We start from the raw sequence: 24,526 nt of genomic DNA on the forward strand, positions 1-24,526 counted from the left end.
TTTTAAATTGAATACAGTATATAATGGGTTGTTATTTTTTTTAATGAATAATTCTCATGGATTATTGTACTCACTTTTAGGCTTTTTTTATGTATTTAGTTTCTGTTGCATTGATTTTTGCCAGATATTTCTCATGGATTTTATTTGATTGGGTTTTTGTCATGGATGATTTTTATTTTTTTGTACTGAATCATTTTTTTTTTTTTTTTTTTTTTTTTTTTTTTTGAATATCTGTCATTGATTATTTTTTTTATGAATATTTGTTATGGAGTATTATTATGGTACTTTAATATTTCTCTTTTTTTTTTTTTTTTGTGCTGAATATTTGTTATGGATAATTTTTTTTCTAACTATTTGTCATTAATAATTATTGCTTTTTGTTTCTCACCGTGGATGATTTTTAAACTGAATATTTATCATCAATAATTATTACTTTGTGTGTACTGTTTGTCATACACTATTATTATGATTTTTTGCTGAATATTTATCATGGATTATTCTTCGTTTGTACTGAAATTGTTCAAAATTATGAATACATACATTGTACATACCTGTTGGAAGGTATTTTCTCTCTTTTTTTTTTTCCTGGATGTTTGTCATGAATTATTATTATCATTTTATTTTATTCATTTTAAGAAACATTTTTCTTTGATTTATGTATGTTAGTTACGTTGTACAGGAGGCCCCCACTTTACAAACGGATTTCATTCCTTTAAAACCATTTGCTAAGTGAAAATTCGTTGTGTGAACCCATTATAACATGGGTTGAATGGAGTTTGGTTCCAGGACCCTGATTTTCCCCCCATCCACCCATATTAACCCTTTTTGGCTCAGTCTGAATCAGTATTTGTATATTGTATGACTCCCTAATCGTTCATCTACAACTCACCTCAGGAGTAAGGTTCTTCTTGGTGGACTTGGCGACTTGTTTGCCAGGGCTTGTAGCAGGGCATTTGGGCGGCATGATGACAGAATAAATGTTGCACGTGTGGCAGCGGGGTACTGTACTGTTTTGGATGGTAGGGCGGGAGTGAATGGTGTGCATTTTCTCTGTTAGTGGTGCTGTTATGGAATCAGCTGACTGAGAGTGCACTTGGTTTAAAATTGCCCACAGAAAAAAATTTGTTAAACCAAGTTTTGGTGTTCGTTAGGCGAGTGAAGGGTAGTAAAGCACAATCTTCGTCCAAGTGAATTTTCTTTGCGTGATCGTTCATAAAGTGGGGGTCACGTACTGTACATATTTTTTAAGTTGGTACATTATGCTAGGATTGGTCTTTTTATTTTATTTTTTAGTCCAAGCTTCATGGTCTTTTGCATCATTCCAGTCAAGGTCTCAAATTCTAACCCCCGTTTTCCCTCTCCCTGAGCATCCCTTAACCTTAAATTGTCTTCCCTTCTCAGTCCCTCACCCCATGTTTTCCTCGGCATGTCAGAGGGGCTGTCTTTTCACTGTTCACTTGGGTACTTTCACACATGGCACTGAACAGGATCCTACACACAGTGGCACTGGAATCCTGGGTGGAGCAGGTGCATCATCTACCCAGGAGCCAAACCTCACTTCACTGTTCTAAAGCTTGTGAACATATTATTATTATTATTTTTTTTTTACTGCTATAATTTATCACACGTCACACAACATACAGTAATGCATAACATTTCTCTTTTCATTCATAGAGATATTCACACCATTATCAGTAAGGCCAACAGCTTCTTGAACTTCTTAATAATAACTTACAATCTATCTATCTATCTATAGCCCGACGCCCTAATCCCGCAAAGGGTGGCCACAGACAAAACGCCTCCAAGTCACTCTGTCACCCACCATTTGACTACCCTCCCCCCAACTCACCCCCCCCTCCCTCATATACCTCTCAACTCCATCCCTCCACCTCATCCTCGGTCTACCCCTCCCTCTCCCTGATCCTCCTAATTGGATGTGTTTTGCTTCCTTTCACATCATTACGTTTGTTATATACCACTGTAACGTACCAGAAGTTTGCCCTGCCAGAAACTCATAAATGATAACTGCAACTGCACCACTAGTGATGTCCTATTGATGCTCTGTCCACCTCTCTGTACAAAGATAGTAAGTTGGGTTAAGTTATTATCTTTTTCCCCCCTACCTAACTGGAAAATCTTTGCTCTCCCAGACCCTCACTGAGTTAATAATATAATTTAACCTAGTGTCATAACAAAGGGGTGACACAGGGTAAGTGTTCGTGATACCATTAGTCATACATACACAGTTGTCATGTATTACTTCTTATCTGGGTAACTCTTGGTTTACCACATCAGTACTTACCATCTACAAACAGCACACTAGATGGAGTTACTAAATACCCCTTCCTGCATATAGCACAGTGCAGCTGTCCACTAATTAGTCTCAGTCAACCCACTAACCAGAACCTTTGTTTTCCCCACATTTACTCATCATCATCATCATCATCATCTCCAACACCTTGCTTCCTCCTGAGAACCCCCATACAGGGGATGGCTATGACAAATCCCTCCAGACTACCTTATCCTCACACGCCTCATTCACTCACCCAGACACTCTTCTTCTTCCTTCTCTTACCACAATACAGCTTCACTCTCCCAAACTCTTAGGCCGTATCCCCTTCCTCCATTTCCTAAATTTCTCCCTAGCAGTCCTTCTCACAATCAGCACCAGGTCACCAGCATACGAAGGCCCCCACCGCTGTGTCAGGTATTGCTTTTTTGATTGAATACAGGTTGTCCACTTATAATGCTCCTCCTGCACTTCCTTGGGCAATTTCTCATATGCTGTGGGTACGTCTTAGCGTTGTCAATGCTTATCCTGCATCAGTTATTCATTTCCTACTCCCACAGCCACCCCCACACCAGCAGACAGCCATTGCAACACAAGGTACCACCAGGTGAGTTTCGGGTGGAGTGCTATTTGTAAACCACATGGTAGTTTACATATCACTTGAGTGTAAGCATGTACTGTACTGTAGCACTGTACACCACTAGACTAAATGTACTTCATTGTACTCAAGTAAAGAAAAATAGCTTTTTGTGAATATTTCAGTGAAGGATGCCATACCCTGGTGTAAGGTTAGTGATAGATGGTTATAATGCAGTGTCATAAGTGCATAAGATGGGTGGGAGGGTAATAATAGTAGTTGTTTCAGCCTCAGGTTAAGCTGAAATGTGAACACAGTGGACTGCAGGCTGGAGTTGCCCTCCTCAGAAACGCAGGAAATAGCTTAGTTCTTAATTGTTTCAGACTCTGAGGGTAGGCACTGTCTAGCCCAAAACATTAGAGTAGTAGTAGTAGTCGCCCCAGGTTCATCTGAAATGTAAATCTAATGGACTGCAGGCTGGAGTTGCCCTCCTACAATCCATCGTCTTTTCGGAGGATTAAAAGAGAGTTGAGGATGTTTTGTATAACTGTGTAGTGGAGCTGCATGGATTTGTTGGTGCCACCACCTGAAGGTGTCCCCATTCCAGCACGGAATCATTAGAGAGACATAACAGAAGGAATTTAAGTCAGTTTCTGTGTTTCTTTCCCACATATTGTATCTTATACTCCTTTCATTCTTAACTAAGCCTTGATTTGACATCTCTCTAACTTGAATGCTGAGTTGTATCAGTATATTAACACCTGAATATGATGCTAGTCATAAAGAAGTGCTGTGGTAAGGAATTGGAGCTGTAGTATTGCCTTTTTCTCCCACTGAACTGTGTGAAACATGCTACGAATGAACACAAATCTGAGCCAAGTTAACATGAAAGGTGTATAGTAATATGGATAGTTTTTCATTGTATGGCACTCCAGGGATAACTGTGCCTTCACTTCCCACCTCCTTACATATATAATGAACTGTGCCTTTGTAATCATCCATCTTTTCCTTAAAAACATTTTCATTAAAAAGGCTGTCACCATCATCGTTATCATAATCCTAGGTTATTTTCAATCAGGCAGCAAAAGGAATGAAATATCTTCATGGTGTGAATGAACAGTAAAATGTGTCAGTCTCCTTCATTTTATCACACCCTCATTTTACGATGAGGATGGATTTGAAAGAAATCCATTGCCTGATGATTTATTGTATATTGTAACTTATAACATGGTTCATTGGGGATACATTTTTCCCCAGGGGCCATCCACCCAACATATCTAAAACCAACCCACCAAAACCGGTATGCCACTCCAGCACCCTGCAGCTTTAGAAGTAGTAGTAGTAGTTTTAGCCCCAGATTCACCTGAAACGGACTGTGGGCTTAATTTCCCCATCGCCTGCAGTTCACCATCCTCCTTTTGGTGGCAGGGAGGGAACTGAGAGATGTTTTTTGAACTGGGCAGAGGAGTTGCTCAGTTATATTGGTCCCACCACATGAAGGCATCCCTCTCCAGCACTCAACAGCCTTAATGAAATTACTGTGTCCATGGATGGTGAAGTAGTTAATAGTCAGTTACAGTATTGTATATTTACTGAACACTATCTTGTTTCATTTTTTCTTATTCCAATATATAAAGTGGTACTGTGTGATATATAGTATTTATTTTATTATTATTATCTGGTAATGAGTGATGGTTGTATTTTGTATTTATTGAACATTGTTTTGTTTTCTCTACAGTTTTGTTGTTTAAAATCTTGGTCTGTCTGGGCAAGCAGACTTGTCAGCCACAGGTAAGCAGCTGGTTCTATGGGGTCATCTTACAGGTACAGCACAGTACATACACTGTGTACAGATTTGACACCCTCTTGTGGTAGACAGTGCTTCACTGGAGTGGGACCAGGGTCCTTCCCATGGCAAGATGCAGGGAAATATGAGGAGGTTTTTCCTGGGGTGGACACTGCAGCTGCTTTGCCCCATTCAGGGTGAACGGTGCCACTACATGTAGGCTCCTCATCAGTGCCTCTTTCCATTATTTTGTGGCATTGTGTGATGGCTGTGTTTGGCATATTTATTGACTTAATTTTTGCTACAGTACTTTTTTTTTTTATTATGTAATGGCTGTATTTTCTATATTACCTGAATATTATTTTATGCTACTTTATTATATTATTATTTCGTGGGCTTGTGTGATGGTTGTTTTGTGTAACTGACATAAACAGTATAGTATTGTACAGTTCTTTCTTTATACATGGATTTTGATTGACATTAAATTAAATTGGTGTGTGTGTGTGTGTGTGTGTGTGTGTGTGTGTGTGTGTGTGTGTGTGTGTGTGTGCAGCCAAAATTACAGTAATATGAAAAGACGGGAGGCATGTGCACCCTGAGGAGGAAGTAGTACAGGGTTAGTATTAGTAGTAGTTGCAACCCCAGGCTCATCTGAATGTGAACCCTGTGAACTGTAGGCTGAAACTGTCCTCCTGCAGCTCATTATCCTCCTTTTGGGGGAAAGGGAGGGAGTAAGGCTATTTGTATAACCAGGCAGTGGAGCCGCCCAGCTATATCGGTGCCACATGAAGTCATACCTGTCCTACATCCATGAAGAGGAAGGACTAAGTAAAATAAGATGGACAGGTATAATGACAAGTTATCATATGTATGAAGTTGTCATCTGTGGTATGTGTAGGGACCCACTATCCACTCATTTGATGTGGTGGTGCCCTCAGATGACCATATACTGAATGACAAACCAAATAGTTATACTATTACCAGGGAAACCATTATCTGTGCTGTGTGGTCTAATGGGGTAAGGTGCTCCAACCAGATGGGGCCTACATGGGTTCACAACCAAGGAATGGTTGGGGTTTATTGCTAACAAGATGTCACTTGGAGGCAAGTGAAGTTGGTCATCCACCCTTTAAATGTCAGGACTGAATAGCCTAGCCCTGGGCCCTTCAGATGAGGTAGTGCAGGGTTAGATAATGGGTGGGTGGACTGAGAATATATAACCTATCTACAATGCCTGGCCACACCAAGGTGCAGGAAAAGTGTGGAGGTTTGGTTCCTGGATGGACACCACATTGGTGTCTCCACCCAGTTAACAGGGGCATCATAGTAGGCTTTATATTATCCTTTTATTTGATTTCCCAGTATATTTCTTGTGGAAGTGACATGTATCCAGGTCAGGTTAGACATTGTTCTGCTACTGGTACCATGTAATCCAACACTATCTCTTTCATGGCCAGATTGTTAGTGACTACACTGGCAACCCCATTGGTTTTCCAAAGTGAGGAAGGGGATTACACATCCAAGAGAATGAAAAACAGGCCCTGTTTAAGGACAGAGGAGTGTCTTACACCAATGTCCATCTAGTAGGGCAGGTGCAGCTTTTTAGCCTAGGTTGGCAGTCCAGCTGAGAAGGAAAACAGTGATTTCAAACCTGGTTAGCCAGGCCCATCGCCCAGGGATTGCACGCCCCTGTGCATATGCCAGTGATGAGTCCTGCTCTCATTTGCCAGGTTGGAGGAAGGGTTCCCACCCCATGCTCATAAAAGACAGCACCACTACAAAAATTGTAAAGGAAGAAGGGATTAGGGTCTACTGGCTTTGGCATTGTTAAGGGGCACGAACGGAAATACAGCAACACATATCATTGTTGTCAAAGAGAGCTAAAGTGGATAGGGGAAGGAAAGGAAGTTAAGAAAAAAGGAAGTTGTGTGTGTATTCCCAGGGTTATCAGAATGTCAACCCAGTGAACTGCGGGTTGAAGTTGCCCTTTTGCAATCCACTATACTCATTTGGGGGGATAGGTAGGATTGTGTGTGCATGATTCAGCAGAGTTCGTCGCAGTTGTGAGTGGATTTGGCCTAACTCCTCCGGAGCCAATGTACCATGAACAGTAATATATATATATTTATATATATATATATATATATATATATATATATATATATATATATATATATATATATATACACACACGATACCAAAAAGCTTGTTTACAAACTGTGGTTGTCATGGCAACGAAGGCGGTGAACGCGAGTCGAGAGGCAGGTGATGCTGTGTGATAATTGTAAATTACGGGCATATAAAGGCCACCATTCATATTTCTTTATGAAAGTAGTTCGCTATAATCTATTTTTCAGAATCCAGTGGCCGTGGCTGGTGGTAAAATGAACAGAGAATTGTCTTATGCTCCGTTGAAGACAGTAGTTCCACCAGCAACATCTCGCGTACTATTCATATTAATTATTTTCTGGTACTTGTTGACTTTGTATGGTGATCTTTATCTCTGAAACTATGTATCCAGTTCCACTTTAGGTAGCCAGATTATGATAAAGACCCTCCAGGTACGAGAGAAAATATTTTTAGATAGATTTGAGAATGCACTGCACAGTCTCCCAGTTTATTTAGTAAGTACTGAGTAAGTCACTTGCAATAAGAGGCAGTCATTTAACATTAAAAAAAAAAAAAAATGTGATTATGAACTGAAGTTTAACATAATCCAGGTTCTCGTGGATTTGGTCATTCCCTATAGTAATTTTACCCAAACTTAGCCCAGATTTTCTTTTTTATTTTGCAGCTTATTTCATGTAGCTCAGTGGCAAAAGACAATACTGTGGCTCTACGTCCCCCACTTCATGACTAGCACATTACACCATACGTTAAAGCTAATCTCTTCCCACAAATCAGTATTCAAGATGGAGAGATGGTAACTTTAGAGATTAACTGATTTAACTTTAGAATATCCGACCACAGTAACTAGTTGTGGGGATAGATTTTCATAATTACTACACCCAGTTAACAGATAATAGTACAGTATACAGTGAACTCAATTATCTGTTGTTGCAGTATCCGGCGCTACTGGCACAGTTCTATTAAAGCAATATCGAAGCCGAAACGGGACACAATTGGTGGTTTTATGCAACATCCGATGTTGAGGTGTATCAGCCGGCTTGTAAACAGTAGCCAACCAGCTCAGTATTACTGTATTACAGTATTATTATCATTCTGTCTATCTATCTATAGCCCGACAACCTAATCCCGTAAAGGGTGCCTGCAGACAAAACGCCTCCAAGTTGCATTGTCACCCACCATTTGCCTGCCCTCCCCCCAACTCACTCCCCCTTCCCTCATATACCTCTCAACTCCATCCCTCCACCTCATCCTTGGTCTTCCCCTCCCTCTCCCTCCCCCCACCTCATCTACATAAACCCCCTGGGGGTAGGGGGGTTTCCAGAATACTCCCCCAGTATCCCTGCTTGTCGTATGAGGCGACTAAAAGGGTTGGTGGTGGGTTAGTGCCCCACCCCGTAAAAAGAACTAACTAAACAAGGGAATTGTATCATTACTTTATTGTATTTTATCCCTAATTTTCATCTTGTACTCATGGGAAAGTTTTAAAGATAGAGGTTCAAGATGGAGAGTAATGCAGTATCCAGTTCAGTGTCATATATTGAGCCAATGTGGGATACTATGCAATATTTGGCATTTTACTTTAACCGGTGTAAGTCTTGGCTAAATTACGCTGGATAATTGAAAGTTTACTGTACTTGTTACAGAACTTAAGCAATTCTAAGCACTTTTTCTTCTGTAATCTTCCATCACAAATGCTTTTTTTTCTTTTTATTATTCCTATTTCTCCCATCTTTCCTGTCACTTCTTATTGCTTTTCGTTCCATTACAGGTGGCTTTACATCGAGTGCCAAGCCAAATGGTTTCATGTAAGCCAAGAAACCATTTACAGCGCTGGGTGGTAACCATATAACCAAACCATACGTGCTCCCTACGTGTCAACAAGTGGGTTGGTGGAGGGTTAGTGCCCCTCCCCGTAAAACAAATAACTCAAAGTCAAATGACCACCCCTTACAGGATTATGGCATCTGGCAATAGATAGATAGATAGATTATTATTATTATTTTTTTTTAAATATACATACCTTACTTAGTAAATAAGGAGGTGGGGGAGGTTGTCCAGCACATATTACTGTATTTTGTTACAGATGTGGTAAAATCAACCTTCCTAACCTAACACACTAAGAGAAAGCGCTGATAAAGCCAGTGGTGGAGCTGCTCTGGTATACAAATTTCCCTCAACTCCCTCCCTATCCCCCAAAAGGAGGATGGTAGACTGTAGGAGGAGGGCAACTTCAACTTTCAGTCCACCACGATCACATTTCATTTGAACCTGGAGTGACAACTACTACAGTACCCAGTATTTTATATCTACATTTTATTTTTCGTATTTGGCAGATGATGGATGAGGAGTCGTCGGAATAAGAGTCTGTAAACAATGATCGATGACGACAGTGGGGTAAGAATATCGTGTTATTGTTTATTTGTTTATATTTTCATTTTTTTTTGTATTACCTGTATTAGGAATTTGTGGAGTGACATGGAGGGACAGGTTGACGAATGAAGAAGTGAAGGAACGTTGTGGGGTAGATGTGGATGTGGTTGAGAAGATTAGGAGAAATACACTGAGGTGGTTTGGACATGTGGAGAGAATGGAGAATGAAAGACTGACTAAGAGGGTGTATGTAGGTGAGGTGGAGGGAGAGATTGGGAGGGGTAGACTGAGGATGAGGTGGAGGGATGGAGTTGAGAGGTATATGAGGGAGGGGGGGTGAGTTGGGGGGAGGGTAGTCAAATGGTGGGTGACAGAGTGACTTGGAGGCGTTTTGTCTGCGGCCACCCTTTGCGGGATTAGGGCGTTGGGCTATAGGTAGATAGATAGGAATTTGTACTGAATGATGTATGTCTGGTGTTGTAGCATTATTTTAATAGGCCTACTAGAGGTTTATATTTGTGCAGACTTTTTTTCTTTTTTTCACCAGTTTTTTGTTGCCATATGTGATGATGATGATGATATACTGTAGTCTCACATTTATAGAATTAATAAAATTTATCACTTCAGTACTTTGCCTTTCCTTGGATAATAATGGTGATGATGATGATGATGATGATGATGATATGGTGATAATGAGGAGGAGGAAGAGGATGATGATGATAATAACAGTCTTGATGATGATATGGTGATAATGATGAGGAGGAAGGGGAGGATAACAGTAGTGATGGTGACAATAGTGGTGATTTTTCTTTTTGAGGGGGAGGATGAGTGGCGTTCAGTGCAGCGGAGGTTTAGTCGAGAGGGTTTGGAGTGGGGCGAGCTTGAGCCTGCCTCCCGCACCCTTCACGTGTGGCGCTGGCTGGTGGATGCCGAGGCCAACCTTAAGGCAGCGCGGCACATCAACGACAAACTACGTCGCGAACATCATCAGGAGAAAGAGGTATGCTGGTTTTAACGATCATTGTTAATCCTGTAACATGCACTCTCCTAGTTAATCTTTCATGCTTCATTCTCTCCCTATGTCGTGAGATGGCTTAATTATATGGAGGGATGTAGAATGAGAGACTGATGATATACTGTATTTATTTATTTATTTATTTAATTATTTGTTTATTTATCAGTGGTAGGTGGAGGTGCCCATGTAGTTCTGTTTATGTACAAGATTAGCCCATAGTAGCGTATTGATATAAAATTAAGTACCGTTCTGAAACGATTATAGACATTCTTAATGAATAATTTTTCTAGCAAGACTCAGTCAAAACTTTTAAGGCAAGGGTGACCATCCACACTCTTCCCTGAGCAGCATTATGTGAGCAATAAACCCCAGCCATCCCAGGTATACTGATATTACTTACAGATACTCTTAATTATGGGCATCTTGGAGTGATAACTGAAACATTGCTCTATTTAGGAGCTGGAGGAGTACAGCAAACACCTGCGAGAAAAGAGCGAGGATCGGGTGCGTGTGGTTGAGGCGGAGATGAAGCAGCTGCGTGGAGACCTGGAGGCGATGGTGGCAGCGGCAGCGGCAGTGGCAGCCTTGATGGAGAAGGAGGGACTCACAGACCTGGCCCTGGCACCACTACAGGAGCAGGTCTGGCAGAGGAATTTGGGTTATGATGGTGATGATGATGAGAGGTGCCACAAAAGTTCATTTCAGTTGGCTCTCATTTTTATTATTATTATTATTATTGTTATTATTATTATTATTATTATTCCAGACTGATCAAGAATCTGGATGGATGGATAGAGATTTCATTCTCCTGTTTCCAGTCTGTTACACCTGACATCCTGATCCATATCTGTAGTCTTGAGTATTTTTATATATATATATATATATATATTTGAGAAGACATTTTGCTTGATTGATAATGATTTTACCTTAATTTGGTAGTTTTGAGGAACACAGTTGCATTGTTAAATGGGGAATTATTGCAGTAATGTTTGACGTTATTTATAAATAATGCATCCTCAGTTTTTTTAAAGTAATGTACTTCATCTTCAGTGTCAGAACCTGGTAGAGTATGTGTTATACTTGCATAGGCAGAGGTACTGAAGTGGTTTTTTGGCTACAGTGGTGCCTGTCTGACTGTGTTATATAGTAGCCTCCGATGTTGTCCTTTTTGCTGTTGTTTCCTTTAATGTGCACAATTATCAAAGAAAAATGGCCCACTGAAGTTCCTCCGTTACCTGTTAACTGATATGTAAGTTTTATGTAGTTTAAAGTATCACTCACAGGGGAAAGGTTGTGGTTCAGCAGTACATTCCAGTAACATGGGCTTATTTCACCTTCAACTTGCTGGTAATTTTGTCATTCCCATCTCTCCCCAGATTGCATACTTGCTTGTAGAGCGAACCAAACTCACCGAGGAACTTGACACAGCCAGAACCAAGCCTGCATCTGACCGTGAGAAGGACCTTACTGCTCAGCTTATCAAGGTGTGAATACTGTTAACCTGTTCACCATATTTACATCTTTTATCATCACCATTAGATACTGAAGAGGGTTGCCTTCATGTGATGGCACTGATATGAGCAGGTGGTGGAGTTGTATGGTTATTCAAACATCCCTCAGTCCCTAGCTAACATATCCACATCATCACCACCGCACTCCTTCATTTTCCTCATTTGTCTGGCTGTCTTTCCACATAACTCCACCTGCTCCTCTCAGGTAACACATTTCCACTGCTGGTACTCATGTTTTGCCACTATCAAAAATTTTGTATAGCACAGAATAGACTGCATAACTTCTCGGATATACACTAGAATGTCCTCACTTAATTTTTTATGTGGGAAATTGATGATAATAGTGATTTAATTGTATTGTGTTGTTTTTCTTGTTCAGTATTTAAGTATTGTATTTCACTCTAGGCCAGCACAGATGATGATGATGGTGATGATAATGATGATGATGATGATGATGATATATTCTTCACTCTAGGCCAGCACAGATGATGATGATGGCGATGATGATGATGATGATGATGATGATATATTCTTCACTCTAGGCCAGCACAGATGATGACTATAATGATGATAGTGGTATTTTTCTTCAATCAAGATCAGAACAGATGATGATGATGATGATGATTATACCGTACATAGTACAATATATTTTTTCTTCACGCCAGGCCAGCACAGACCTGGAGCTGCTAAAACATACCCACCAAGAGACGGAGGGTCGGCTGGTGGAGATGACGGACCGGGTAGGACTGCTAGAGAAAGCATCACATCAGCTAGAGCTTGATAATGAAACACTGGCTTATAAGGTAGGTCAACAGGTCAACTCTGGAACTGTCATCTTCAGTCTGTATCTTTCTCTGCCTGTTTCCTCCGGTCTTTTAAACACAGTGTGGAGGTGGTAGATGTGTAGTTACCATGGTCCTGGGAGGGACTACCATGAGTAAAATGTGGCTAGAAGCTTGGTAATTAGCCACACAATGCAGACTCCCCATTTTTTTCCTATAATTTCTGATGCATGTGATAATAAGGGAATATCTCTGCACTTCCTCAATAGTTGCTGACAGCACCCTGTATCGTGGGATGCAGGCTAACACCTAATAACCACAGGCATTCCCTAAATAACTGCAGAATTAGGGGTTTCCATTCTGCTTTGCAGTGTAAGGGTTAAGCATACGATCCTTAGTTTTACCTTTTGTTTCATATGGGGTGGATCATTAATATTTGTTATGGCTGATAAGGTAATAATTAAAGCTTAGTCTTTGCTTTCTATTTACTTATGTTCATATTCTCTTGCCTGTTCTGTAACATCTTCTAAAACTGTAGCTGTGTTTTTTCCATTGTATGATGTCCAACCTATCTATCTATCTATTGCCAGACGCCTCAATCCCATTTGGGGTGGCCACAAACAAATCGCCTCCAAGTCGCCCTGTCCCCCGCCATTTCACTGCCCTGCTCCCAACTCACACCCCCCTCTCTCATATACCTCTCCACCCCATCCCTCCATCTCATCCTCGGCCTCCCCCTCCCTCTTCCCCCCTCCACGTCACTCACATACACTCTCTTCGTCAGTCTTTCACCCTCCATCCTCTCCACATGGCCAAACCACCTCAGTATGTTCCTCATAACGCTTCCTATCAACCATTTTAGTTATATATCCTTGCAGATGCAAATGGAAATTATCTTCATTTTGGCTCTCTCTCCTTCATCTTTCCTATGAAGGGACAATTTTTGCTGGCATTTACCTCTGTATATATACTGTATATATTTTATTATTTTTTCCCACCCTCTCTCTGTATCTTCTGCCACCCAGTATTGAGAATCATCTAGAATCTAAAATCTAGCCTTACTCTCAGAAGTTGCTGCCTTAGTATAGAATTCCTGTGATAAAAAAAAACTTTGGGATGACACCTGGACTTCCCATCTACCCTCAGCTGTCTGAGGCGCTGGCTGAAATAGAGGACAATGAGGGTCAGCTGCGGAGGTTCATCAAGAGTGAGTCAGTGTGTGTAGTGTGGAGGGAATCTGGTCTTTATGGGGCTTGAATATGATTTGAAGAGTGTTATTAAACCCTGCCAGTCACTGCTTTGATGTTTCATTCATTCATTCATTGCCAGACGCCATGTATCCCAGACGGAGTGGCCAAGGGCTTAGAGTTAATAGTTTTACAGGGAGGGGCACTAATCCTCCACCAACCCCACTTGACACGTAGGGATGCCAACAGCATCTGGTGTTCCCAGGCGGTCACCCATCCAAGTACTAACCAGACCCAACGTTGCTTGTGGTTTTGGAAAATTTTTGTGGTGCTCTGATGTAGGTTCAGCTTTAGTATATATTGTGGATTGAATGTACAGTATTACATTTTATATACAGAGGTTCAGTTTGGGGAATCATTATCATGCGTCACTCGTTGATGCAGTTTTAGTTTATTTTTCAGTTTTATATCTTTTGATGACCACTGGTAATGATTATCACAACATATTATAAACCAGGTGAGGTGGAGGGAGGGAGAGGGAGGGGTAGACCGAGGATGAAGTGGAGGGATGGAGTTGAGAGGTATATGAGGGAGGGGGGGGTGAGTTGGGGGGAGGGTAGTCGAATGGTGGGTGACAGAGCGACTTGGAGGCGTTTTGTCTGCGGCCACCCTTTGCGGGATTAGGGTGTCGGGCTATAGATAGATAGATAGATAGATTATAAACCAGTATTGTACATTTCTGTATTTGTTAATGCAGATATCTGTGTAATTTGTTAGCATATGTGACCCTTCCACAGTCAGTCAATTAACTGTACAGTCAAAGAAACAACTGTCTTCCAAGCTCCATCTGAAGAGAATGTACAAATGGCAAACTACAGTGAAAATCCTAAGTCTGCTAGTGTGTGTTTCAGAGGATTCTATTTTTCCACCATGTATTTGTCAGAGTTAGGGAAGATACATAGCAAAATTGCCCACATAAGGCCAGTTTCACCTCGTACTTATTGAAGGCTGCAAGCGCTCCACTGGTTTTAGTTTTGCTTCAAGCACAGGATGTTTTTGCTGTTGTCTCACTGTCACTGTTTGATTGGTTTTATTTTGACGTTTTTTACACGTGGTACATATATTTTTTTTTTTATTTATAGTATTTTTAGAGCACTTATTGGTTTTGGAGTGGCACTTTTTCTCTCATGGACATGCTGTTGGTTAGTTCACACTCTTATCATTTTTTCTTTCTTGCTCACCCCATCTTGGGTAGTGGAATGAGAGGTTGGGATGATGATACAAGTTGTCTGTTTTCACATTCCCGCCCACTGCTTTGAAATAACTAGAAATTTCCCTGTATGTTTGCAGTTATTTTGTTTTAGGTTTGGAGTTGATGTGATTATTGCGCCAACAGTATTATATTTTACATCTTTTTCTGTGTATAATGCTGTTACGCCATTCTGTCTCTTCTTGAATTCTACCCTTCCCATTCAGTAGTGGGAGATGTGGTTAAGATGTTGATGATGATGATGATTGTGGATTTTTTGGTAGTGTGAAATTAAATATGCCATGCAGTAAACAGGGTGGCCTCTAATAAATTATGCAGATATATTAGTTTGCATTCTAAGTCCCTGTACCACAAGGTGTAATAGATCATTGTTCATTAGTCCCTCTACCACATGATGTAATAGGTCATTCATTATTCATTTGGCTCACCTAATGTTGGACTTTCGTGCCTCGCAGTTTCTGACGGCATCACCAGTTCAGTCGTCTAATCCCGAGGTCATTTTGTAGGACCTCCTTGTTGGTCTTCTTAGGTGTCACTAATGTTATCTCCTGCATCCAGATCCCCCTTTCCGTCGTGGTGAGTCTCCACGTACAAGTCTCCGCAGCCTGGAGGAGTCTTCCCTGGGGTCTGGGGTCTTCAGGAGGGATTCGTCAAGAGGGAGTGGCAGAAAAAAGAGCCTGTAAGTGGCAGTAATACAGTACCTGCCTCTCCACGTTCTGTCTTCTCTCTTTATCTTACACAGTAATGGGAGAGTTTAGTGGTATGCCTAGTCACTGAGGTGGAGTAGAGAAATGATTGCATTACTACTTTCGTTGACATGGAGATGCATCCGGCAGTGAGCATGAGTGTTAGTTTTGCCAGGTCCATCTCTCTGACACCAGACCCTCCTTTAAGGACTGTGTCGCCAGTTATTGTAAACCTCACCTACGTGTGAAAGGGAAAAAAGACAGGATGATGATAATGAATTATTGGAGTTGATTATGATAAGAGTCTCTGGGAATTGGATTTTTTTTCATTTTTTTCCCCGCGAGGTGCAGCTGAAAAATTTGACCATGTCCCAGTTCATTTGGCACTCTACTCTCCTGCTTTTGCTTTTGCGATGTCCTGTTCATGTTTCTGGATACCTCTTTTTGCATTTTCCTTCTATAGATTCTGGATCCTTCCTCACCCCGTTTCTTAGACTGTATCCACAGCAGATTGTTTTGTGTTGTGTGTGCCATGGTACATGTTTTATCCACTGTGCCTATCCCTACCTTCTGTTTTGCCATTCAGAGAGCCGATGCGGGTGGAGAGAGGGAAGTCACCACGCAGCAGCCAGCGGAGGAAACATCGTAGTCGGTCTGGAAGCACTGCGGGGAAGGAGGCAGCATTAGACAGTGATGAGGAGGACAGGGCTGCAGGGATGGAGGCATTGGCACAGCGGATGAACAGGGCGTTGTGAGTTGCTTGGCGCTTCTTGGATTCTGCGGCTTTATTGAACGCTGTTATTGAGTGTGTGTGTGTATGTGTGTGTGTGTGTGTGTGTGTGTGTGTGTGTGTGTGTGTGTGTGTGTGTGTGTGTATTTCATTTACTTATTATAACAGTTTTTTTTGTTTTTTCCATACTTGACCCCATCCTTAGGTTGGAGATGAAGTCTGGATGATGATGTTAGTAATGGCAATGATAATGATGATGATGATGATAATTATTATTGTTATTATTATTATTATTGTTATTATTATTATTATTTTATTATTGTTGTAGAACCTAACTTAACTTCACTTTGCCCCATCAGTCGCCGCAGCAGCAGTGTGGATCAGCCATTTTCACACGGCCCTGCGGAAGCCAAGCTGAGGGAGGAGGTGAAGAGAATGCAGGTGGGTTGGGTGATGAGTGAGCGAGTGCATTGTTGTTTTAAGTCGTGTGTATGTGTGTGTGAATTTATGTGTACAGTATAATCTATCTATCTATTGCCAGACGCCTCAATCCCGTTTGGGGTGGCCACAAACAAATCGCCTCCAAGTCGCCCTGTCCCCTGCCATTTCACTGCCCTGCTCCCAACTCACATCCCCCTCTCTCATATACCTCTCCACCCCATCCCTCCATCTCATCCTCGGCCTCCCCATCCCTCTTCCCCCCTCCACCTCACTCACATACACTCTCTTCGTCAGTCTTTCACCCTCCATCCTCTCCACATGGCCAAACCACCTCAGTGTGTTCCTCATAACACTTCCTATCACATCCACATCAACAGTATAATGATTGCCTTATATATATGTTAATGTATGTGCTTTGGAGGCAGTTTGTTTATAGCCACCCTTTCCAGGACTTAGGTCTCTGGTCATAGATAGATAGATAGATAAGTAGATAGATCAATAGACATACTGTAGATAGATAGAGTTGCTGTAGATAGATAAATACTGTAAATGGTGTATGTATGTAACCATATCTCGTGATACCTGTATGTATATAGGAAGCTGATTTTCTATATAAGTGTCTGATTATAGATTGATAGATATACTGTAGGTAAATCAATAGACATACTGTAGATAGATAGATAGAATTCCTGTAGATAGATAAATACAGTACTATAAATGGTGTATGTATGTAATCTCGTTTCCTGATCTATCTATCTATCTATTGCCAGACGCCTCAATCCCGTTTGGGGTGGCCACAAACTAATCGCCTCCAAGTCGCCCTGTCCCCCGCCATTTCACTGCCCTGCTCCCAACTCACACCCCCCTCTCTCATATACCTCTCCACCCCATCCCTCCATCTCATCCTCAGCCTCCCCCTCCCTCTTCCCCCCTCCACCTCACTCACATACAGTCTCTTCGTCAGTCTTTCACCCTCCATCCTCTCCACATTGTATGTATTTAAGAAGATGATTTTCTATATAGTGTAATGATGACCAAACCTTCATTACTTGTCAGGGTGAATTGGCAGAGCTGAGGAAGGATTTGCTAGTGGCAGAGGACAAATTTGAATATGGCATTCGCAAATACGAACTGTACAAGATCAAGAGCAGGAATAAAGTTTTGGCAATAAAGTAAGTTCAGTGAATTTACATGTGATTCTGTGTATTGCGGAGTATTGTAAATATGTATTACTTGTGCCAAAGGTCTTTTTTTTTTTTTTTTTTTGCATTTACAAGTATGATCTGTAGAAGATCAAGAGCAGGAAGAAGGTTTTGGCTTTATAGTAAGTTGGATGAGTTTAAATGCGATTGTGTATTGCAGATTATTTTATGAATGTATGTATTATATGTGCCAGACATTGTGACCATTATTATTATTATTATTATTATTTTAAATGTAGCATTCAGAATACAAACTTTATATGATCAAGAGTGGGAATAAGATTTTGAGTATAAAGTAAGTTTGATGAATTTGTGTGAGATTGTGTGTTAATCATCATCATCATCATCATCATCAATCCCATTTTGCCTCATATAAACAGGAATGTAGGGGCCCATGGCTAGGTTTCTCAGTCCCAACTTTTAATTCATCAGTGACCAGCCTCACTTTCCTGTGAATGGCATTACACAACCAATAAACCTCAGCCACCTCTCAGATAGAACCCATACAGGCTCCACCCAGTTGGAGTGCCTTACCTTGCTAAACCACCTGGTGTTATTTGATTATATGGTTAGTATAGGAAACCATTTAGTGTGTCACTCAGTAAAGTTACCAAGAGAGTTGGGAGGAGCATTACATTGAGTGAGTGGATGGTAGTAAATGTAGATCAGGAGATGATATAAGATTTTGGCTATAATGTAAGAGAAGTAAGTTTATATGGGTTCTTATTTCTAATTCCAGGGTCACTGAGTGAATGAATCTATGACACATTTATTTGGCCCGGCTGTGGGTTAGTTTTTTGTTATATATATATTTTTTCCCCACCTCACCCCATCCTTAAGTGAGAGTTTGGATGATTATGTTGATTAATAATTTTTGGATAGTGTCATAAATGTCAGGACCAACTTGCCTAACCCCGGGCTCCTCCACTCCTCATGGGGCAACATAGGATTGGATGATGGATGGATGGATGGATGAATATTCCAACCTAACACTGTCTTTGTGGATGGAAGAAGTGGTTGGGATGATGATGATGATGACGATGACTGGCGATGACAATAATGATGCTTCAGTGTTACCTTTACTCCAGAACTAGGTGACCGTGTGGCGCTTAACCAAATGTATGATTCATTCAGGTCTACCCACAAATCTGAGATGGAAACACTACAACAGAAGCTGAACAAACTTGAGGCAGAGTTATCGCTAAAGTCAGACCAGGTGGCGGCAGAGGAGTCCCTTCGTAAACAGCTGGAGGGAGACCTGACCACCATTAGAACAGAACGGCAGGATATGGCAACCAGGTAATATTTTTTTTTATCCATCTGTCTATCTGTTGCCAGACGCCTTAATCCCATAAGGGGTGGCCACAAACAAATCGCCTCCATGTCGCTCTGTCCCCTGCCATTTCACTGCCCTGCTTCCAGCTCGCACACCCCTCTCTCATATACCTCTCCATTCCATCCTTCCATCTCATCCTTTTATGTATTTATTATTATTATTATTATTTGTAATGCATGGAAGATGGTACCAGGCCAGGAGCCCACAAACCTTTCCTTCCAAGAAAAAAACAAAAACAATACGAAAGAGAGCCAAAATCATGATCCGTTCATGTGACCTTTATGTTGTGGTATTGATGTGGGTGTGATTGAAAGCATGAAGGGAAATACTGTGAGATGGTTTGATTATGTGGATACAATGGAGAATGAGAGACTTGCTAGGAGAGTGTATGTGAGTGAGGGGGGAAAGAGATCAGGGATGATATGAAAGGATGGGATGGAGAGAGAAGGGGGTGTGAGTTGGCAGGAGGGTAGCCATATGTCAGAGGAGAGGGCAGCATGGAGGCCATTTCTTTGTGGCCATCCCATACAACATAAAGTAGATAGATTCACTTAATAAGCTACTTTATCCTCTTGTGCCGCTCTCTGCCACACTTCTTCCTCTCCCAGTCGCTCTTCTTCCTCTTCGTTTTCTTTCACTAGTGTACTTTCTACTCCAATCCTGCATACCATTGTCTTGAACTTTGAACAGTAAAAGAGTATTGCCTCTACGTTATATCTGTCTTATTAGGATGTTTATTTATGTGGATGGTTCCCTTGTGAGGTGGAGCCAAGAATGGTGATGGCTTGAATGATGAGTGAATGAAGGTGCAGCCCACTTCACTGGTAACTGTGTTGATAGAGCTTCATCATGCTTTCCTGTTCATTTGTTTGGATCCTACTAGCAGTAGTAGTGCCAGAAGAAGTGGTAGTAACAGTAGTAGTAGTAGTAACCCCAGGCTCATCTGAATGTGAACCCAGGGAACTGAAGGCTGTAGTTGCCCTCCTCTTGCAGCCCACCATCCTCCATTCAGGGGTTAGGGAGGGAGTTGAGTGACATTTGTGTACCAGGGCAGTGGAGCCAACCAGTTATATCAGTGCCACCACAAGAAGGCATTCCTGCTCAGCACTTACATGTCTCCTGCCCCCCACATTTTTTGCACAGTATGGTGACAGAGCAAGTTGGAGGCGTTTTGTCTGTGGCCACCCTTTTGCGGGATTAGGGCGTCGGGCTATAGACAGGTGGTGACGGTGACGGTAATGAAGACGATGATGTACTGTATTTTTCTCCCAGGATGCGTGAGTGTCAGAGAATCAGCCAAGATCGCACCCAGGAGGTTTCACTGCTGCAGGAGAGGGTTCAGCTGATGCAAGACACCAATAAGCAGCTGACTGATAAGCTGCAGGAGCTGAGTGTGGCGGCCATGGTCGGATAGATGTATTGGGGGTGAGAGCGTAGATCAGGGGTGGGGAACGTCCGGCCTCCAGGCTGTATTAGGCTCGCAAGACCATTTGATCTGGCCCGTGAGGCAGTTCATAAATGCAATTTCATAAACTCGTGAATGAATATATGTATATATTATGTACTGGGCTACGGTTGATCTTGAGTTGATAATTTTGTATGGCTCACGAATGATGTTAAAAATATCCTAATGGCCATTAATAAAAGAAAGGTTCCCAACCCCTGGTGTAGATAGATGTAGTGGGGATGAGGGTGTAGATAGATATAGTGGGGATGAGGGTGTAGATAGTTATAGATATAGTGGGGATGAAGGTGTAGATAGTTGTAAATGTAGTGAGAGGGTGTCGTCCTCGTACAGTGGTTATGCATTTAAAAGGAATACAAACCCTTCTATCTATCTTTATCTATCTACAGGTATCTTAATCCCACAAGAGATGACCTGTACAAAGTCACCTTCATATCACCATATCCTCTGCCATATTACTGCCCTTCCTCCAAACACACACACACTCCCCTCTCTTTTATATCTCTCCACTCCATCCCTCCATCTTATCCTCATTTTCCCTCTCCCCTTCCACCTCACTGTCTGCCCTCCCTCCAGCTCACATCCCAGTCTCCATTCCATCCCTCCATCTCATTCTTAGTCTCCCTCTCCAACTTACACCTTCACTCATATATCTCACCATTCCATCCATCCATCTCGTCTGGTATCGTCATCCCCCTATCTGCCGTCCAACTCATACCCATCACTCTCCCATCTCTCCACTCCATCCCTCCATCTCATCCTCGGTCTCCTCTTCTATCCCTCCACCTCACTCACTGTCCATCTGCAACCACGATTTTCCTTCAGCTGTGATTTTATAGATACAACTAAGCAGTGTAGTGTGGTGAGTTGATGGTAAGTTTTTGTACAATGAACATGCATTTGTTTGTACTATACTCCTTTTACTTTAACTTGGCCTAAAATTACCACCCCTCCATCTTGAATGCTGAGTTATAACAGCAGAATAGCACTAAAATAGGATGCTAGTCATGAAGAAGTGCTGTGGAAAGAGTGTAGAGCCGTAGTAGGATCTTTTTCTGCCACTGAGCTGCGTGAAATAAGCTGCAAAAGGATGAAACTCTGGGCCAAGTTAGAGTGAAAGGAGTATAGTAATGAGTCAGAAATACATTTACTAGGCGAACTAATCCATCCATGTTGATCCGTCCATGTTAGGGTTACGTTTTAAGTTGTTTGACCTTGGGGGGGGGGTGTTGTGATCGGAATAATACTGTAGTTTGAATACACTTCTCTAGCAGTAGTCAGTGTTAGGCGCAGTATATATAGGTAGGTTGAAGAGTACTAGCAGTAGCCAGTATAAATGAAGAACAGTGTATAAAGATTGAGTGCAGGGATTCTACCTATCTAACTATTGCCAGACGCCTTAATCCCATACAGGGTGGCCACAAACAAATCGCCTTCACGAGAACATGTTTACTATTTGTAATATCGGTAGTACATCCATGTAATATTGTCCATTTTAGAGATATTAATGTGTGGATATATATACTGCCTTATTGTTTGTCATGTTGGTGTGCATCAAGGGTAAGTCTTGAGCCCATTATTGTTTGTCATGGTGCATGAAGCTCTCATGGAACTTCAGAAATGGACCCTCATGGGAGATGTTGCATGCTAATGGCTTGGTGTTGATGGCAGAGAGGGAATGACGGCCAGAGGAAAGATTTAGGAAATAGAGAGAGGGAATGGGGCACAAGGGTTTAGGAAATGGAGAGAGGGCATGCGGCACAGGGGTCAGAGTAAATGCAGATAAAACAAAAGTGGTGGTGGTACTGTCAAAGCAGAGGGATATTGGCCGTATGGCGTTTGACACGAGGGTGTGGGAAGTAACAGGGTCCTTCCACATAGTGAGGTGCAGGTAAAACGGAGGAGGCATACCCCCAAGAGGATGAGCTGTGTATAGGAGATATGTATGAGTAGTAGTGTCAGGTCAGACTTTGACTACTTGGTAAATGTGGTTGAGTTCCCCGCCTGGGAGTGTTGTGCAAGGCCAGCTGTGTATAGGAGATATGTATGAGTAGTAGTGTCAGTCCACACTTTGACTACTTGGTAAATGTGGTTGAGTTCCCCGCCTGGGAGTGTTGTGCAAGGCCAGCTGTGTATAGGAGATATTTATGAGTAGTAGTGTCAGGCCAGACTTTGACTACTTGGTAAATGTGGTTGAGTTCCCCGCCTGGGAGTGTTGTGCAAGGCCAGCTACCACGTCACTGCCATGGTAGCACCACCCGGTACGATGGTAACCATGCAGCTACTACCTTTTTGGTGGGTTAACGGGTGCTACACCTTGCCCAAGGGTGACCCGGGACTATGCAGGGCAGGGGCGTCCAGCTTCCCTGAGCCGCACACATCACACGGCCGCAGACCCATCAGGTGATAGGTAATGATGAGCAATTAACTAAACTATACTCCTTTTACTCTAACTTGGCACAGAGTTTTGGCAATCAGTCTATCTAGTAACTGTCTGTCTATCTACCTGTATCTACTATCTACCTATAACTATCTCCGTGTATGTATGGATGGATGGGTGGATGTATATGACCATACAAGTATATAGTGTGGGGAGAGAAAGAATGTTAAATACCACTCCAAAACTGCTAATTACACCCTCTGACTGAAGGGGTTAATGAGGGTCGTCTCTTAACTGGGCTAACAAGATCCAACAGTGGTCATTACACCTGATATACACCCTTAATTAACCCACCTTGATTAATTAAAATGAATGGCAATTACAGGTAAATATATCTTGCAGTAATAAGCGGTTAGTATGCAATTTGATGCAAGTAATTAACGAGCAGTTTTATAACTCCATAATTCGCACATCGTTAAAGGTAAATATATCATTCGGCAGTTGGTGGTCAGTAAGCATTTTCATACAGGTAATTACGGAGCCATTTTACATATTCAGGATAATTGTTAATTTGCACATCGTTAGAGGTAACCATATCTTGCGGTAATTAGCGATCAGCATGCAATTTGAATCCCGACTGTACATATATGTGTATGTATGTGAATATATAATGTATACGTATATATGTGTATATACATTATTACTGTAATTACCACTTTACTATTGCTACTATTATTATAACAGTAGTACTGTATAATTATTTTTGTATTTTTATAATCATCATCATCATCATCATCATCATCCGGACCTCCTTTCCCAGACAGCCCAGATTTGTCCAATCCAATGTGCCGTTTCCATTCCTCTATTCAAGACCCCGGAATCCTGGCTCTATTTGATAAGCCAAAAACATTCACCACATTCTGTAGCTTCACAAAAACGTATCCGATAGAGTCAGTCCGGACACGGTCACGTTAAAAAGGGGTGCCAAATCCCTGATCATGACGTGCTTCTCAAAATATTATCCAGTTAGCTAAATCTCTTGTCAGTCCCCTAGCCTCACCGACTTCCAAACCTCTCTTCTTCACACACTCATCCACCACATCCCTCCACCTTCTCCTTGGCCTACCTCGCCTCCTCCCTCTTTCAAATTCGCTCAGATATACCTTTTTCACCACTCTATTGTTATCCATTCTCTCCACATGACCATACCATCTCAGTTCATTCTCTTCGATTCTGGTATCCACAGACTTCCTCACTCCACATCTTTCATGAACCACATTATTTCATATCCTATCCACTCTCTTTACTCCACATACAATCCTCAGCAATCCCATCCTCACTGCTCTTATTCTTGACTTTTCATTTTCT

The 24,526-nt window shown here is 41.8% G+C and overlaps 1 protein-coding gene across 1 annotated transcript; it reads left to right on the top strand.

Moving 5' to 3' along the window:
- Window positions 1–1,473: 1,473 nt before the first annotated feature.
- LOC145391215 (uncharacterized) lies at window positions 1,474–20,727 on the top strand. Its single transcript, XM_080265889.1, has 14 exons — window positions 1,474–1,527; window positions 2,851–2,887; window positions 4,606–4,691; window positions 9,971–10,153; window positions 10,625–10,807; window positions 11,545–11,652; window positions 12,345–12,482; window positions 13,608–13,668; window positions 15,477–15,597; window positions 16,191–16,355; window positions 16,694–16,775; window positions 17,832–17,947; window positions 19,112–19,276; window positions 20,586–20,727. Exons 1-14 carry the CDS (start codon window positions 1,474–1,476, stop codon window positions 20,725–20,727), a joined length of 1,641 nt encoding a protein of 546 aa, XP_080122015.1.
- The last annotated feature ends 3,799 nt before the right edge of the window (window positions 20,728–24,526 follow it).

Source organism: Coenobita brevimanus, chromosome 17 (genome assembly GCF_032717465.1).
Source record: "Coenobita brevimanus isolate Jiangsu-jjx chromosome 17, ASM3271746v2, whole genome shotgun sequence".
NCBI classification, from domain to species: domain Eukaryota; kingdom Metazoa; phylum Arthropoda; class Malacostraca; order Decapoda; family Coenobitidae; genus Coenobita; species Coenobita brevimanus.